This window comes from Macrobrachium nipponense, chromosome 45 (assembly GCF_015104395.2).
Source record: "Macrobrachium nipponense isolate FS-2020 chromosome 45, ASM1510439v2, whole genome shotgun sequence".
NCBI classification, from domain to species: domain Eukaryota; kingdom Metazoa; phylum Arthropoda; class Malacostraca; order Decapoda; family Palaemonidae; genus Macrobrachium; species Macrobrachium nipponense.
In genome coordinates, this window is record NC_061105.1 from 25,846,971 (window position 1) to 25,861,712 (window position 14,742).

At 38.3% G+C, this 14,742-nt stretch overlaps 1 protein-coding gene across 1 annotated transcript; it reads right to left on the reverse strand.

The window, feature by feature from the left end:
- Positions 1 to 9,969: 9,969 nt before the first annotated feature.
- On the reverse strand, positions 9,970 to 10,647 carry LOC135214197 (uncharacterized). Its single transcript, XM_064248265.1, has one exon. It carries the CDS (start codon positions 10,645 to 10,647, stop codon positions 9,970 to 9,972), a length of 678 nt encoding a protein of 225 aa, XP_064104335.1.
- Between the last annotated feature and the right edge of the window lie 4,095 nt (positions 10,648 to 14,742).

Consider the following 14,742-nt stretch of genomic DNA (forward strand, 5'->3'; position numbering starts at 1 on the left):
ACATCTTTGATTTCCTTTGGGAAGAAACAGCCTCCTTCCTCTGCCTGAGTAGATAATAATCTTCGCTGGAGTGCCAGACGAGAGGGAAAGACCATTTCGTAGTCTCGGGAGGACTGACACATCACTTCACCTCTTCCCTTCTATTTCTTAATTCATAGAAAACGAGGTTTGGACAAAACATAACTGGATTCATTTGAGAACGACCTTCTTTTATTCGGTCAGATGTGGAAATGACCTGGAAGTGGACCACTATCATTACAGGCAATATATCAAGAGATCTCTCATTAAGTGTTAGTCAAAGGCATCAGGGAGGTAAAATATAAGAAATATTCCTTTTAATAAAACAAATTCCCTATGAGATTTGGTACTCCAACGCCTATAATGACGTCTGTGCTAGACAAGGCGCTAGATGCACTTTCTCGCTCCAAGTATTATGGTGTCGCGCTATTTTTCTTGGACTGGGCTCCGTAGCTTTACTTTCTTTGAAAGGTAGTTAATTTTGTTGTCAGCAGAACGAATGGACATAACATTGTCGTAGTTCGATTAAAAAGAAAAAGTTCCGAATAACATAAATATCTGCTGCGTGTTGCAAATATTCTAAACAAAAAGTACTTCATACAATATATATTTTTCAACACCAACCAGAGCTAAGATGAATTACCTTTCAAACAGTATGTAGTCTATCTATTTATGCAAGTCATCGTGTCGTAATGCAAAGGAAAAGAGGCTCCCAAAATTGAATGTCCTATTTCCTTTCATAGTAATCATATTTCTCCTAATTCATTCTGATAATTATATGTTAACTATTCTGATCCTACTTATCCAATCAGACGACAGTTTGATTGTAAGAGGACGAGAAAAGCTCTCATTTTTACGAAAGGGAATACTAACTGCCAATACTTTAACATTAAGACCATATTTTCCCACACCTGTTTCTAAACTGCCGAATTTAACCTACTGACATACTTCTCTCTTTTCACTGTTAATGTCGGTTAAGATATATATTTATTTCCTAGAACGATTTATCTTGATTATTACTATATTTACTTCTCATTACTAGGTTTTCCCTATTTTCTCATTCACTTACTCAAGTTTAACAGACTGCATTGTTCGTCCATTGTTGGACAAATATAAGAAACGGGAAAGGCGAAAGGCAAAAGCACTACCAGCATTTCCGAGGAAGCACTTTCTGCTTTTCGTGACAACTAACCTGAATCCCTCCACCCCCACCATTGGGAAGAAACTCGACGTAAATACAAAAGAGAAAATAAATATATTTCTATGAATGAACAGACAATATGTGCAAAATATCAAAACACATTCGTCTCCGTGTTACTCTCGAACAGAATAGGCAATTAGCCCAAGAATACACATGAGATTTTGGTGCAATTAAGTCTCTAACAGACTGATCGCCTTTTGCCCTGAGGGAAGTCTGCTATGCCTGATTGTATTATGGCCATTCCAAATATCCTTTCTCGGTCAAATAGTTTCGGTCAACTAAAATGAGAGAGAGAGAGAGAGAGAGAGAGAGAGAGAGAGAGAGAGAGAGAGAATCACCGCGATGATTATATAGGGCATAATCCATAAGTATGCAAAGTAAATGATATTCAGGATGATAGGGAAGCCACAAGACCCATTCAAATTTTGTCAGCTGAGTGAAAAGCTCACTAAAGGACGCATAGATAGATAAGGAACCCACTTTTTATAGGTTATGTGACATTGGAGGAAGACAGTGACAACATTTTCTTTAGTTGATTAACAATGAAATAAGAAAAGCGTTCGAGACCTCCCGTCAATAAAAATTTACTTTGTACTGCAATGACAAAAAATAAATAAATAAATACACCGGCATATTATTTGAGATCGCAGTAACTTCTTTGGTCTTTCAAGGTTCCAGGTATAGTATGACCCTTTTCAAAACAGACCACTATCATCATCATCATCAGCATTGTTGTCACTACATGTTTATTTTTAGAGGCTTCCTATCGGCCGTCATTTCGTCCATTACTTTCACTCCAATCTCTCTTTTTCATTATCTCCATTCCATTATCCCTCTCTCTCCTCTACATCCCTTTGTTCTATTCCTTTCCCCTAAACTCTTGGTCAGCAGCCACGAGTCTTCACATCTCAAAATATGGGTCCAAAACCTTCCCAAAATCTCCACCAGGGTATCGAGGGACTAAGAGTTCAGCCAAAACTGAAACTTGTCATCTGGATACTCGGTGACCCACCTTAGCGCTCAGGGAAGATTGCCAGATTAACAACCTCCAGGGCACCACAGCTGCCTTGCCATTTCGTTTTGCTATTTTGGTACAGACGAAGCGGCTACAGGGAACGAAAGCTCAGTCCCTTCAAATCGAGTTAATTAAGCTGAAGCCAGTTGATATAACCTGGCTGTGCTCCCCTAATCTCTTGTTCTCTTTTTACAATTTTGTTAATTAATTAATTAGTCCATATTCTCAATCCCCTTCCCACAGGTTCAAATATTCTTCTCCCATTACAAATTTGTACAGTATATTCTTGAAGGCTGCTACGTCCAACATAATTTTTACTGAATAAATTCAATGTCCAAGATACCAAAATCGAGTTAAAAACAAATTTGGTGATCTAGAAAAGTATCAAATGTATCCCAAATGATAACAAGGACGCTTCAGTTGCTGATAAGTGAATGGTAACAAGAATTGAACTGGTCCCATATTCAAGTAGTTGCTGAGCTCTGCAATTTGACTTTTTTTTCTCTTTTTTCCAAAACTCTTACATCCATCTCATCATAGTTTTGGAACAGATGTGACTTTCATTCCTTCTTGAATGTCCATGTTTTTTTCATATATATATTTATGTCTACTTCTTGCGTCACCCTATTAATAGTTTAGATGCCGTGAACGCAAGGGTTCGTCATATGATATCTGAATTTAACAATTAACCAATACACCAGTGAAATCAATAGAAGGAATAAAGCTCCTCCTAATCCATATCAAAAGTGCAATAACAAAAATCCCTTCAAACGAAAGAGAAAAATCATTAAAAGCTATTAAAAGGCGATGCAGGAAACTTCCCTTCCACTTTCCCAGGCTTCAGCACCATTTCAGTCATTCCTGTTCAGATTTAAAAGATAATTTTTCTGGAAAGAGGGAGATGGTTCAGTTACCATGGAAGGATTTATATCTTAGGGATAGATCTTTATCTATCTATATATTGACGCTAAGATCAAAACTATTTATGATATTACCTCAAAACTTAAATACCCAAGGACCTTTGTACATATAGCATGGAAAAGAGCTAGATAAACCGTTAACTAATGACAGACTTGAAACCAGTAAACATAAGATTCTCAAATTACCGTATGACGAAAGGTTTTTAGAAATTCCTAGAATTTTAAAGATTTTCATCATAAATGTTTTCAGAAATATTAATGTTAAGAGTTTAGTAATAAGAAATTCTCCTAAAGATGACTTCTGGCTGCATATTTGAAATTCCATGTAAAAAGTGTGATAAAATATATCACGGACAAACTGAAAAATCACTTTCACAACAATTCAAACAGCACCAATATTCAGTGAAAACTGGTCAAATATCGAATGCATTATTCGTACATCATCCTGTTAACTGGAGTCAGGCAAGATCCTTAGTGCCGTGTAGCGAAACAGTTAAAAGGAGTATCATTGAATATTGTTTCATCAAATAAAATAATGGAAGAGTTCTAAACTCAAGTCTTGGTTAGTTTAAACTTAATACCTTCATAATTAAGACAGTTGTAGATAAATATGAGCAACAAAATTAATATATTCAGTTGTATAAATGTTTTTGGACTTTCTATGGCTAAGCTTCCGTTTCTCTTATGGTTAAGTCTGTTTAGTTTGTGACCGTGTAATCTTCGATTATCCAGGATTATCTCTTTGATTTTTACCTTTTTGACAATTAACCATCCGGTATTCTTGATCTTTTTGTTTACCTTGTAACTTTATTTTCAACTTTATCGCAGTTGTGCCACGACAATGTCTCATCTAAGGACGAAAGAGATCTGTTAGAATTTCTGCCTATTATTTTTCCTGTGTTATTCGCGTATATACTATGATATATATATATAATTATAATATAATTATACATATAATATAATATATAATATATATAATATATGATATATATATAATATATATATATATAGATTAATAATATATATATTATATATATATATATATATCATATTATATACTAGATATTATATATATATATATATATATATATATATATATATATATATATATATATATATATATGAAAAGAGAAAGGTAAAGGGTTGGAAACACAGTAAAATTGAATAGTCAAGCTTTAACGATTACAATGAAGCGACTTGTAAAATGAGAGAGAGAAGAGAGAGAGAGAGAGAGAGAGAGAGAGAGAGAGAGAGAGAGAGAGTATATTTCTTACCGGACATGTGCCGTAAAAGCGAAGCAATAGCAGCCATCACATACCTGGAAGAAAAATAATACTTTAGTTACCTTAAAAATATTAGTTAGCTTTCTCTGGACATGTTACAACAAAAATGACTATTCTGAAAGATGACTCCTTTTCATTTTACGCTGTCTGTAACAGAAACTCCTTCAATTTCTATTTACCTAAATTAGTTGGTCGGTAACCAGTTTGTACCTATTATGTTCCAGTTATTATCCGCAGCACCCAGTATCTACCACAGAAAGCGTCGTCGTCATTTACCTAATGTTCATCATCCTAAGCGATAGCCAGAGCCAGGAATGTTCTGAGGAATCCGAGCGCCTGGTTTACTGGAGTTGAAATCAAGAGTGATGGAGGTCGATGGCTCTATGATAAGTCATGGAATGTCATACAGATAACAATATATATATATATATATATATATATATATATATATATATATATATATATATATATATATATATATATATATATATATATCATATATATATTATTATTAATATGATTTGTATCTTTGAATAATTTTTTTTTCTGTTGATAAGTGGATGTGATGAGCAATAACATTCTTGAAACGTTGAAGTCATCATTTCGATTCTCTCTGGAAACAGAGGTCCTATAGTGCAAAGCTCAGTTCAACTTCGAAAAATGTTGATGCAACTTCCTTGGGTGGCGTGATGACGAAGGTTGCTGCCTAAGCAGAACAGACCACGTCCTATGCCCGTGTAAAGGTGGACTCAAATATGCTTCTAGAATTTGGTTTCGGGTGGATTCATAGGCGTAACTATGATCTGTATATGACGTCACGAACTTGTGACAAATTGGTGACGTCATTGGTTTGGGAGTGTGTTGTGAGTGAATTCGTGCTTGCGTATGTGCGAGCTATTCCCCTACATAATGGGAGAGTAAGATAACTAATATGGAGAACTATACGAAGTCGGGAAAGGGCCAAGATGGCTCCTTTGATTGTATTTTTAATTAGTGTGTGATTAGTGCTTGAATGGGTAAGCACACTTACTTTTAAGCCAAGTGTGGCTTGTCTTTGTATTTTGAATATTTATTTCAAAGATATCCTATTCCATTTGACCTTTTAATTTTTGTCATTTTGATTTATTTTGTTTTCTTCATCAGGCAGATCTGGCAAATGGTAACTTATTTGGAAATGGGAACTTAACTAATAGTTTCGTGGTTTTGGTGTTACTTAAGACTATGCTATGACTTTCCTCATTTTATGACTAACTAATGATGGTTGGTGTAGAGAAAGGGCTAGACAGGTTTAGTTCGATCCCCAGGGTTATTTGAGTTATTTGGTTTTGAATTTAACTTTTCAGTTTATCATTTTGTTAAGAACCTGATTTATTTAGTTAATATTTTGCTCTTAAATAAATGCATTTTTGTAGTTCATGAGTCTGATTTAATTACCTTAGGTAATTGTGAGAGAGAGAGAGAGAGAGAGAGAGAGAGAAAACGAATGGAACCTCGGTAACATATATATTATATATTATATATAATATATATATAATATATATATATATATATATATATATAGATATATATATATATATATATATATATATATATTATACATATATACATAGGAAATGTGGATACCACAAAGGTCACTTGAAGGCGGCAATCAGCCGAAATGAGTTTTGCAGTGTTCAGTTCACGTCTGCTAGGTCCATATTTCACTCCCGGCATTGAATCCGCCGGGAAGGAGAATAAAGTGGGGCTAGCAATACACACACACACACATATATATATGTATATATATATATATATATATATATATATATATATATAGTGTGTGTTGTTTGTTTATATGTATATATGCTTACATTCATATAAACTGCCTCCTGAAAATAACTTTATTATTAGACCCCACCACATATCAATTCTCGCGAATTCAGGGAGAGAGATCTGCTTGTTCGTGTGCAAAGGCAGCCAGAGGAATCAGTCAACTTTAACATGAAACGAATATTTTTTGTTTGTTATTATTTTCTATCCCGGCGTTAACGAGGTTAGTACGAGAGAGGGAAAGGAATGCAGACGAAAAAACTGTTTGGTGTTCACTTGTTGGCTGCCGTCCTTTGTGAGGCGGGATTCTGGGGGATTTTTACACACAGTCTGCCTTTCATGGTGAGAAAATGGGGCCAGAGAGAGAGAGAGAGAGAGAGAGAGAGAGAGAGAGAGAGAGAGAGAGAGAGTACATGCACGCTCTCAAGGCACAAAATATATACCAAGCCAGTCCAAAATCCTGCAAAACGCCAATCCTTGCTAAATTTCTGCAACTTCCCAAAGCACCAATAGCATCACTTTTTTGGGGGTGGGGGTGAGGGCGGGGTAGGAGGATCTGAGAGAGGTGTTGCAATCCAGTAGGTTTCTTTTCTTTGGTAATGGCTGCGTGGCCACCCACTGTGTGAATGTTCCTACTGGTTTTGCTATGCCGTTTTTGCCTCTTTCAACAAATAACTAACCTACTAACCATTACTACTACTACTATTGCTGATAATAATAATAATAATAATAATAATAATAATAATAATAATAATAATAATAATAATGGAAAAAGAAACCACAAGGTTACTGTGGCCCTTTTTCAAGAGATGTAAAAGTGATCAAACTGGGTGAAGGCCCAGCAGTCTTCTGGAACCTCTTCTTGTCGTTTAAGTTTAAGATGAAGCCAGCCTTGTGCTGGCACGGGCTCTCACTCCTGGAGCAGCCAGTAAAGGAACCTCTTCTCGTTGTGCTGTCATTTATTTGATGGTTGTCCTGGTTTTCATTCTCTTGAGAGTTGTTAATTCCCTCCTGTCGTTCTGATACCCTGACCTGATGGTCAATGGGATTATACTTTGTGGTAGGCGAGTGGTCAGCATCGGACTGTTGGGCAGAAAACATAATCTCCAGGTCAGAAGGTCAATCTTAGCTTCTTTTAATATTAGAACTCGGTTTATGAGATCTTCTGAGGTAAAACCTTTGTTTCCTTCTATCACTTTAATCTCTCTGATGAGTGCTCCTACCACTACCCTCCTATGACTGATGTTACTTCTTTTGTATATAAGCCTACTGTTTTCCCAACAATGCCTATAAAAAAATAGTCCTTATTCTCCTCCCTGTTTCCCTCACATATTAGTCTTGACAATTCCTGCAGTTAATTATGTATAACCTCCGCCCTTATATAATCTTCATTAATGTCCTCTCCTTCCAATTTATTTTTACATCTTTGTTTTTTACGTTGTTAACAAGTTTATATTTACTTTCTTTCATTTTTGTAGCAATTTGTTTCATTTAGGGATAAAAGTGAGGGCAACTATTTTCTTGTTTTCTTTATTCCACGTACTCTCTGCATTTCTTCTATAAAAAATCCTCCTAGCTTTGTTGAGTGTCTTTTTTCTAAACCATTCCGGGTATGCTAATGGATCAAAGCTTTCATCGAAATAATTTATTTCTTTGTCTATCTTACAAGGGTCACACGTTCTCATTACCCAAAGAAACAAGCCTGCTAGAACACCTATTTTTATATGATGACTGTGTGGGCTTTCCATATGTGCTGAATTCTAAGGGGACATTGGTGAATAAAGCTACTACATCAAAACAAGCCATGTGTCCTCTTATATTCTTGTTCTTAACTTTCTCTATGAAATCTACTAAATGTTTGATATGAGCCTCTGAAAATATACCTAAGCAAATTCCTAGTTCTCCAGCTAACCACACAGCTAAGTTTTTGTTAGGAGATTTCCTACTAGAAACCATAGGGCATAGTGTCCAGCCATCCTTGTGTATTTTGGGGCGGGGGGCTGCCATATATATATATATATATATATATATATATATATATATATATATATATATATATATATATATATATATATATATATATGCAAGTTCAGGTAATCTACTTGAGAATAATTTATTGCATACCATGTCCTTACCATTACCTAGTTTACCGATTATCTTATTCATATTCTAGTTGAAGGTATTCTGACTTTGGACTGTAGGAGGATTCTCTATTTTAGAGTAGGTAGTTTCATCATCATCATCTAATAATAATAATAATAATAATAATAATAATAATAATAATAATAATAATAATAATAATAATATTAAGTCTTGTTGAAAAGGATTGCTGCATCAGCTCCATTAATTTTGTATATAGTCTTCTCTATTTTCCTTATCAAGGATTTCTCAATGATGCTGAAACTGGCAAGCAACATGCCAAAGAGGATCGTCAATTCCGGTGTAGTCATATTGAATTAGCTTTATTACTGCTACTACTACTACAAGTTGTTCTCTCTCTCTCTCTCTCTCTCTCTCTCTCTCTCTCTCTCTCTCTCTCTCTCTCTCTCTCTCTCTCTCTTTCTCTTGACGCGATGTTTCGCCCAGATCTGCCGGGCATTATCACAGTGATGGTTGCTGGAGGACTGAATCTTGGTGGTTGTTTTTTTTGATTAAGCTGACCTTGTGTCAGCACGGGCTCTTGCTCACAGAGCAGCCCGTAATATATATAAATATATCTTGGTGGTGAGTCCTTCTCTTTATATCATGGTCGTGCGGACGCTCAAGGATGCTCCTGCAGGACCCGGATGATATTTGACTTTTCATTGACAGGCGGCCAGGCGTTGGAAACGCTCGAGGCACGTTGACCTTCTCAGGTGCGTTGCATCACCTGGTGCCGGGTATTCATTGGCTGCGACCGTGAGGACGTATCTCATGGTATTTCTTCCATCCTCTTCAATATTGGCCCCGTCCTAGGCGCTGGTGTTATCCTCTGAAGGGGGGCTGGGCCTTCCTTACACAGGTGGGCAGCAGGAAGGGTTCCTGTGTCGTATTTAGGAAGGGTTTTTGTTCGAGAATGAATAACGCCTCAAGGAGGTGTAGGAGTCGCTGATCAGGGGCTCTTCCGATTATCTCCGTGTTTTTCACGATGTGCTCTCGCACCATGTGGTGTTGGTGGGCAGTGAGGGCGTGGTGTTTGATGGCACCGTTCTGGGCGTGACAGGAGATCCGCTTGGACAGTTGTAACGTTGTCTTTCCGATATAGACTCCAGGACATCCTTGGATAGGGCATGTGTACCGGTAGACGACGTTATTCTGCTTTAGGGGGTCTCCTGCAGGTGGGGTGGGGTTATTCCTCATAACCAGGCCTCTTGTCCTTCGGTTCTTATAATAGATTGTAAGAGAGAGCCTCTTCCCTTCCTCCATGTGGGTGACGTTCTCTTCCACAATCTTCTTGATGCATCTCTCCTCTTCTTTGTATCTGTGGTGCATGAAGGGCTTGTAGAAAATGTGTACATCCTCGGAGGGGAGATTCTCTTTATTCTCTTCGTCCTCCATGTACCATTTGTTCAAAGCTGTTCTTATCTCCTTGTTGATAAGCTTGTTGGAGTAACCGTTGTTAATCGTCATTTGTGAAGCTCGATCCAGTTCTGCGTGTGTGTCCTACCATGCTGAACAGTGCGTTAAGGCCCTCCTAACGAAGGCCCTGATGGTGGTGGTCTTGAACCTCGCCGGACACTCACTCTATCGGTTTAGGCAAAGTCCCAAGTTGGTAGATTTGGTGTAGACGGTGGTGGTCATCTTCAGGGTAGTCTTCGTAATTAGGACGTCAAGGAAGGGGAGCCGATCTTCGCTGCTGAACTCAATTGTGAAATCAAGTGCGCTGTTGAGCAGGAACCGCTGGCGAAGGGCTTCAACCTCTTCCTTGGAGTCAGCTTGAATAAATATGTCATCAATGTATCTAGCATACATCCGGGGACATCGGTGCTGCGAAAAAACCCGCTCTTCAACGGTACCCATATAAAAGTTGGCAAAGAGGACGCCCAAGGGGGATCCCATTGCCATGCCGTCTTTCTGACGGAACATCTGTCCTCTGTGGGTGGTGAAGGGGGTTCTCTTCGTACATATATCTAGGAGTGTCTTAGGGGATTCTTCCGGGATGTTCAGAGGTTGCATGTCAGGGTTCCTGTAGACCTTTTCCAGTATAATGCCTATTGTTTCATCGACAGGGACGTTGGCAAACAGGGACTCCATGTCGAAGGACGCCATAGTACCGTCGCCATGGGAATCCAAGATTTTCTCCGGGAACTCCGTCGAAGAAGTAAGGCAAAATTTGGAGGGGTTATATGGTGTTAGGGTTTTGTTCAGGCGTTTTGCCAAAGCGTAGGTCGGGGCAGGTGTCTGGTTGTGCCATTCCTCCATTTTTTGTCATTCTCTTGGTTCTGTATATTTTTGGGTCTTCGTCTACTTTTATCAGTCCTTCTCATGCACTCCCCAGCCACTCGTCTTCACTGGTTTTCAGATATTGCCCCAGTGCTCTGCTCTCGATGTTGACCCAGTCCTCTATGTCTAGTAGTCATCTCCCTCCTTCCTTTCGTGTTATGTATAAGTCTGTCTGTATTGGCTATTGGGTGTAGTACTTTGTGTATTGTCATGTGTTTCCTAGTTTTCTGGTCTATGCTGCTGAGTTCTGTCTTTGTTCCACTCCACTACTCCTGTGCTGTATCTGATTACTGGTACTGCCCATGTGTTTATGGCTTTCATCATATTTCCGGTGTTGAGTTTTGACTTGAGTATCGCCTTATGCCTCTGCATATATTCTTTTCTGACCGTGTCCTTCATCTATTGGTGCTTTACATTCTCTCCTTCTATTATTTCTAGGTATTTATATCCTGTCTCAACTATGTTTGATGCAATTCCCATCTGGTAGCTTTATCCCTTCAGTTCTTGTCACTTTGTCTTTTTGTATGTTGACCAAGGCAAATTTTTCTATTCCAAACTCCATCCTGATATTCCCAGATACAATCCTTACAATCAGAATCAGGGTATCTATTTCCTTCATGTCGTCCATGAACATCAGATCCTTAATTCTGCTGCTACAAAGAGTGATGGGGACAGTGAGTCGCCTTAAAAGATCCCTCTCTTAATGTTAACCACAGTTAGTCCTATCCTAGAGCTTGTAAGTATTGTATTCGAGCTGTGCATTGTATTTTTTGGAAGCGTACGGTGTTTCCCCTCTGCCTCATATATTTTCGGGCAGTTTATCAGTCATGTGTGTGGTATGTCAACGGCTTTCTTGTAGTCAATCCATGCCATGCTTAGGCTAGTTGTCTTTCTTTTGCTGTTCTTAATTACCATTTTGTTTATGAGGAGCTGGTCTTTTTGTGCTCCTACACTTCTTTCTGCAGCCTTTTTGTTTTTGGGGGATGATGTTTGTATCCTCTAGGTAGCTGTATAACCTTTCACTGATAACACCTATTAGTAACATCCACATTACAGGTAGGGATATGATAGGTCTATAATTACTCGCTATATCTCACTAGCTCTTGTCTTTCTGTACTGAGGATGTTCTCCCTGTGGTCAACCATTTTAGTGCATGGTGGTTTGTGACATAATGCTGGAGTTATTATTATTATTATTATTATTATTATTATTATTATTATTATTATTATTATTATTATTATTATTATCATTATTCTAACGCACCATGAGCTACCACATTAAGATTAGTCAAAATAAAAGCACATGACAGCAGAACAGAATGAGGAAAGCTGGAAACATGCAATTAATAACAAATATATATATATATATATATATATATATATATATATATATATATATATATATATATGTATATATATATAAGAGAGAGAAGAGAGAGGAGAGAGATAGAGAGAGAGATAGAGAGAGAGAGAGAGAGAGTTTGTCGATTAAAAAAAACATTGCTATCCGGACACAGATCTTTCTTTCTAATCAGATTTGTCTATCTGAGGTTAAGTCTCTTTGTTGAAATAAACGGGTCTAGGGCTGCTCAATAGAAAAGACTCGCTCACGGGAGACAAAAAGCTACCTGTCCTTCAATATCAGATCATTTTCGCCCTAGCTAAGAGAAACCCGGGCTCAGAGAACGTGAAGTTATGCAGTGTTTTGTAATCGAGCACCGAGGAGTTTGATGTACATTACTCTTATATACGGAAATTTTATCTCATTAAGAGTGAAAGGATTATTTTTCATATCTCATTAAGAGTGAAAGTACTATTTTTTACCTCATTAAGAGTGACAACATCATAACATTCCTGTATGTCTCATTAAGAGGGATTCTTCGGTAAAAAAAAAATTATAATGGCTACTGTGATCACTGAATAAAATCTTTCACATATGCACTGACTAATTAGATATTATGAAATTAGATAATTATATGGATTATTAATGTATCATGCATCACGGAAATTTCTGTGGGTTTGATTTAATGAGTAGGGAAAAAAAAGCATCTCGATTAATGGTATCAGTAATCAAACATGAATTAAAACTAACAGAAGCAGCGCCATTTCCCACAGTTTCACACTTGCGAATTTTATTTCCAGCTCGATCCGTGATCACTTTTCATTCATTCATTCATGAACGCTCTCTCAATTGACGATACGTGACCTTTCTTAATTGAAGAAATCATGAAAATCATGAGTTTTCTTCATTAAAGGTTGACTGTCTGACGTCTTCCTTCCTGCTCATTTGTTTGACCTATTTCGTCAGCTTTTCTTTTATATGTTCCTCTGCTATCAGTCTCGAGTGTCTAACATTATAATATAGCCGGATTTTGTAAAACTATTTAAATCTAAAATAACGAATTATAGTTTCAGCTTAGAGAACCACACCACTTCATTTTCTATGATACATCTATTCCGTTTTCTTTTATAAGAATTTTTCTTGGGTAACTATTCTATTATTGACAATATTCCAGCCTCGAGGGCCAACGGCGAAGCATCACCTGCAGAGAAAGTCTACAGGGAAACCTTGGCAGTCCCAGGAGAGTTCTTCCCATTGTCTTCCAATACCGAGGACATCTCGATCGCCAGGCTGTGAGAATCGGCAGGGAAATTCACCCCCTGCCTTAAGACTTTCTCTGACAGGACAAATCATTTCCAGCCCAAGGCCCTGACAAGACCATACCACGCCCCTTTCCAAGTTCTCCGCCGCTCGGAAAAGGCCTACCTCCTGCGTATTAACGTACGAGAGGATTGGGCCTCCATCAACAGGTTGAAGCCAGCTTTCCTGATGAAGGAGGGCACCACTGAATACGGACCCACCAACCGCCCCAGAATACCACCAGAAGACCTTCCTTCCCCCGAGATCCCCAGACTATACCAACGGCGCCGCGGCCATCCGAAGACAGCAGTTGAACCCCCCAAGATTCGCTCAAGGAGCAGAATCCTGCTGCTGGGCCCCTCGGAGATCACGGAAGATGAGAGCTCCCTGAAGTAGTTAGTGTCACGGACAAGGAAGCACCTCCGCCGCCCTCCGATACACTACGACGACTCGTATTCGGCCTCCCAATTCTTATGTATCATCCAATGTTCACTGCCATAACCATTTGTCTTGTGGGGGGAGGGGAGTATTTGTAAGGACAACGCTTTTTGCTTTAAATGTACAGATGTAGTTTTCTTGTCCATGTTGTATCTTATATCATTATATTCAATTGCAACTGCCTTTGCGGCTCCTTGCTGCCGACATGCACCATTTGTTTGGAGAGGTTGACAAAGAGGCATGGTAGAAGTGTTACCTGATTTTTTATTACAGTCAAGGGAAATAAATAAATTAAATAACAGGCATTGCGGACGGAAAATGTGGTCACCGACCCGCGAGGAGAGTAAAAGTGGGTCCGGTCGAGACCCGATTTGTTGTTTCTTGAGGAGGGACAGTAAAATGAAAAAAATATAAAAGTACACAATATGTGGTTATAACAAGCTTGTTTATACACTGACTGGAAAAGCCCGCTGAATGCTCTCTCGGGGGAAGGGGGCAGTAAAACAACAAAACGGAATGATGGCTGAAGCCCAAACCCGCTTGGGTTCACCGCCAATCCAAACCGGAGGTCACCATTGTGAGAGGTGGACAAAAGGCAGGTAGAAGTGTACTGATTTTTATTACAGTCAAGGGAAATATAAATATACAGCATGCGGACGGAAATGTGGTCACCGACCCGCGAGAGAGTAAAAGTGGGTCGGCGAGACCCGATTTGTGTTTCTTGAGAGACATAAAATACAAAATATAAAAGTACACAATATGTGGTTATACAAGCTTTATACACTGACGGAAAGCCCGCTGAATGCTCTCTCAGGGGGAAGTAAGAACAACGCGAATGATGAATTATGTACAGAGAAAATTATGAATAAGCGTTGTCCTTACACATTCATACAAGTTAACTCAGTATAGCAAATAATATTCATGTAAATTAGCATGTCAAGAAACACAAATCCGGGTAGGATCGTGTCATTTTTGTGTCAGTGTCGGTCACAAACT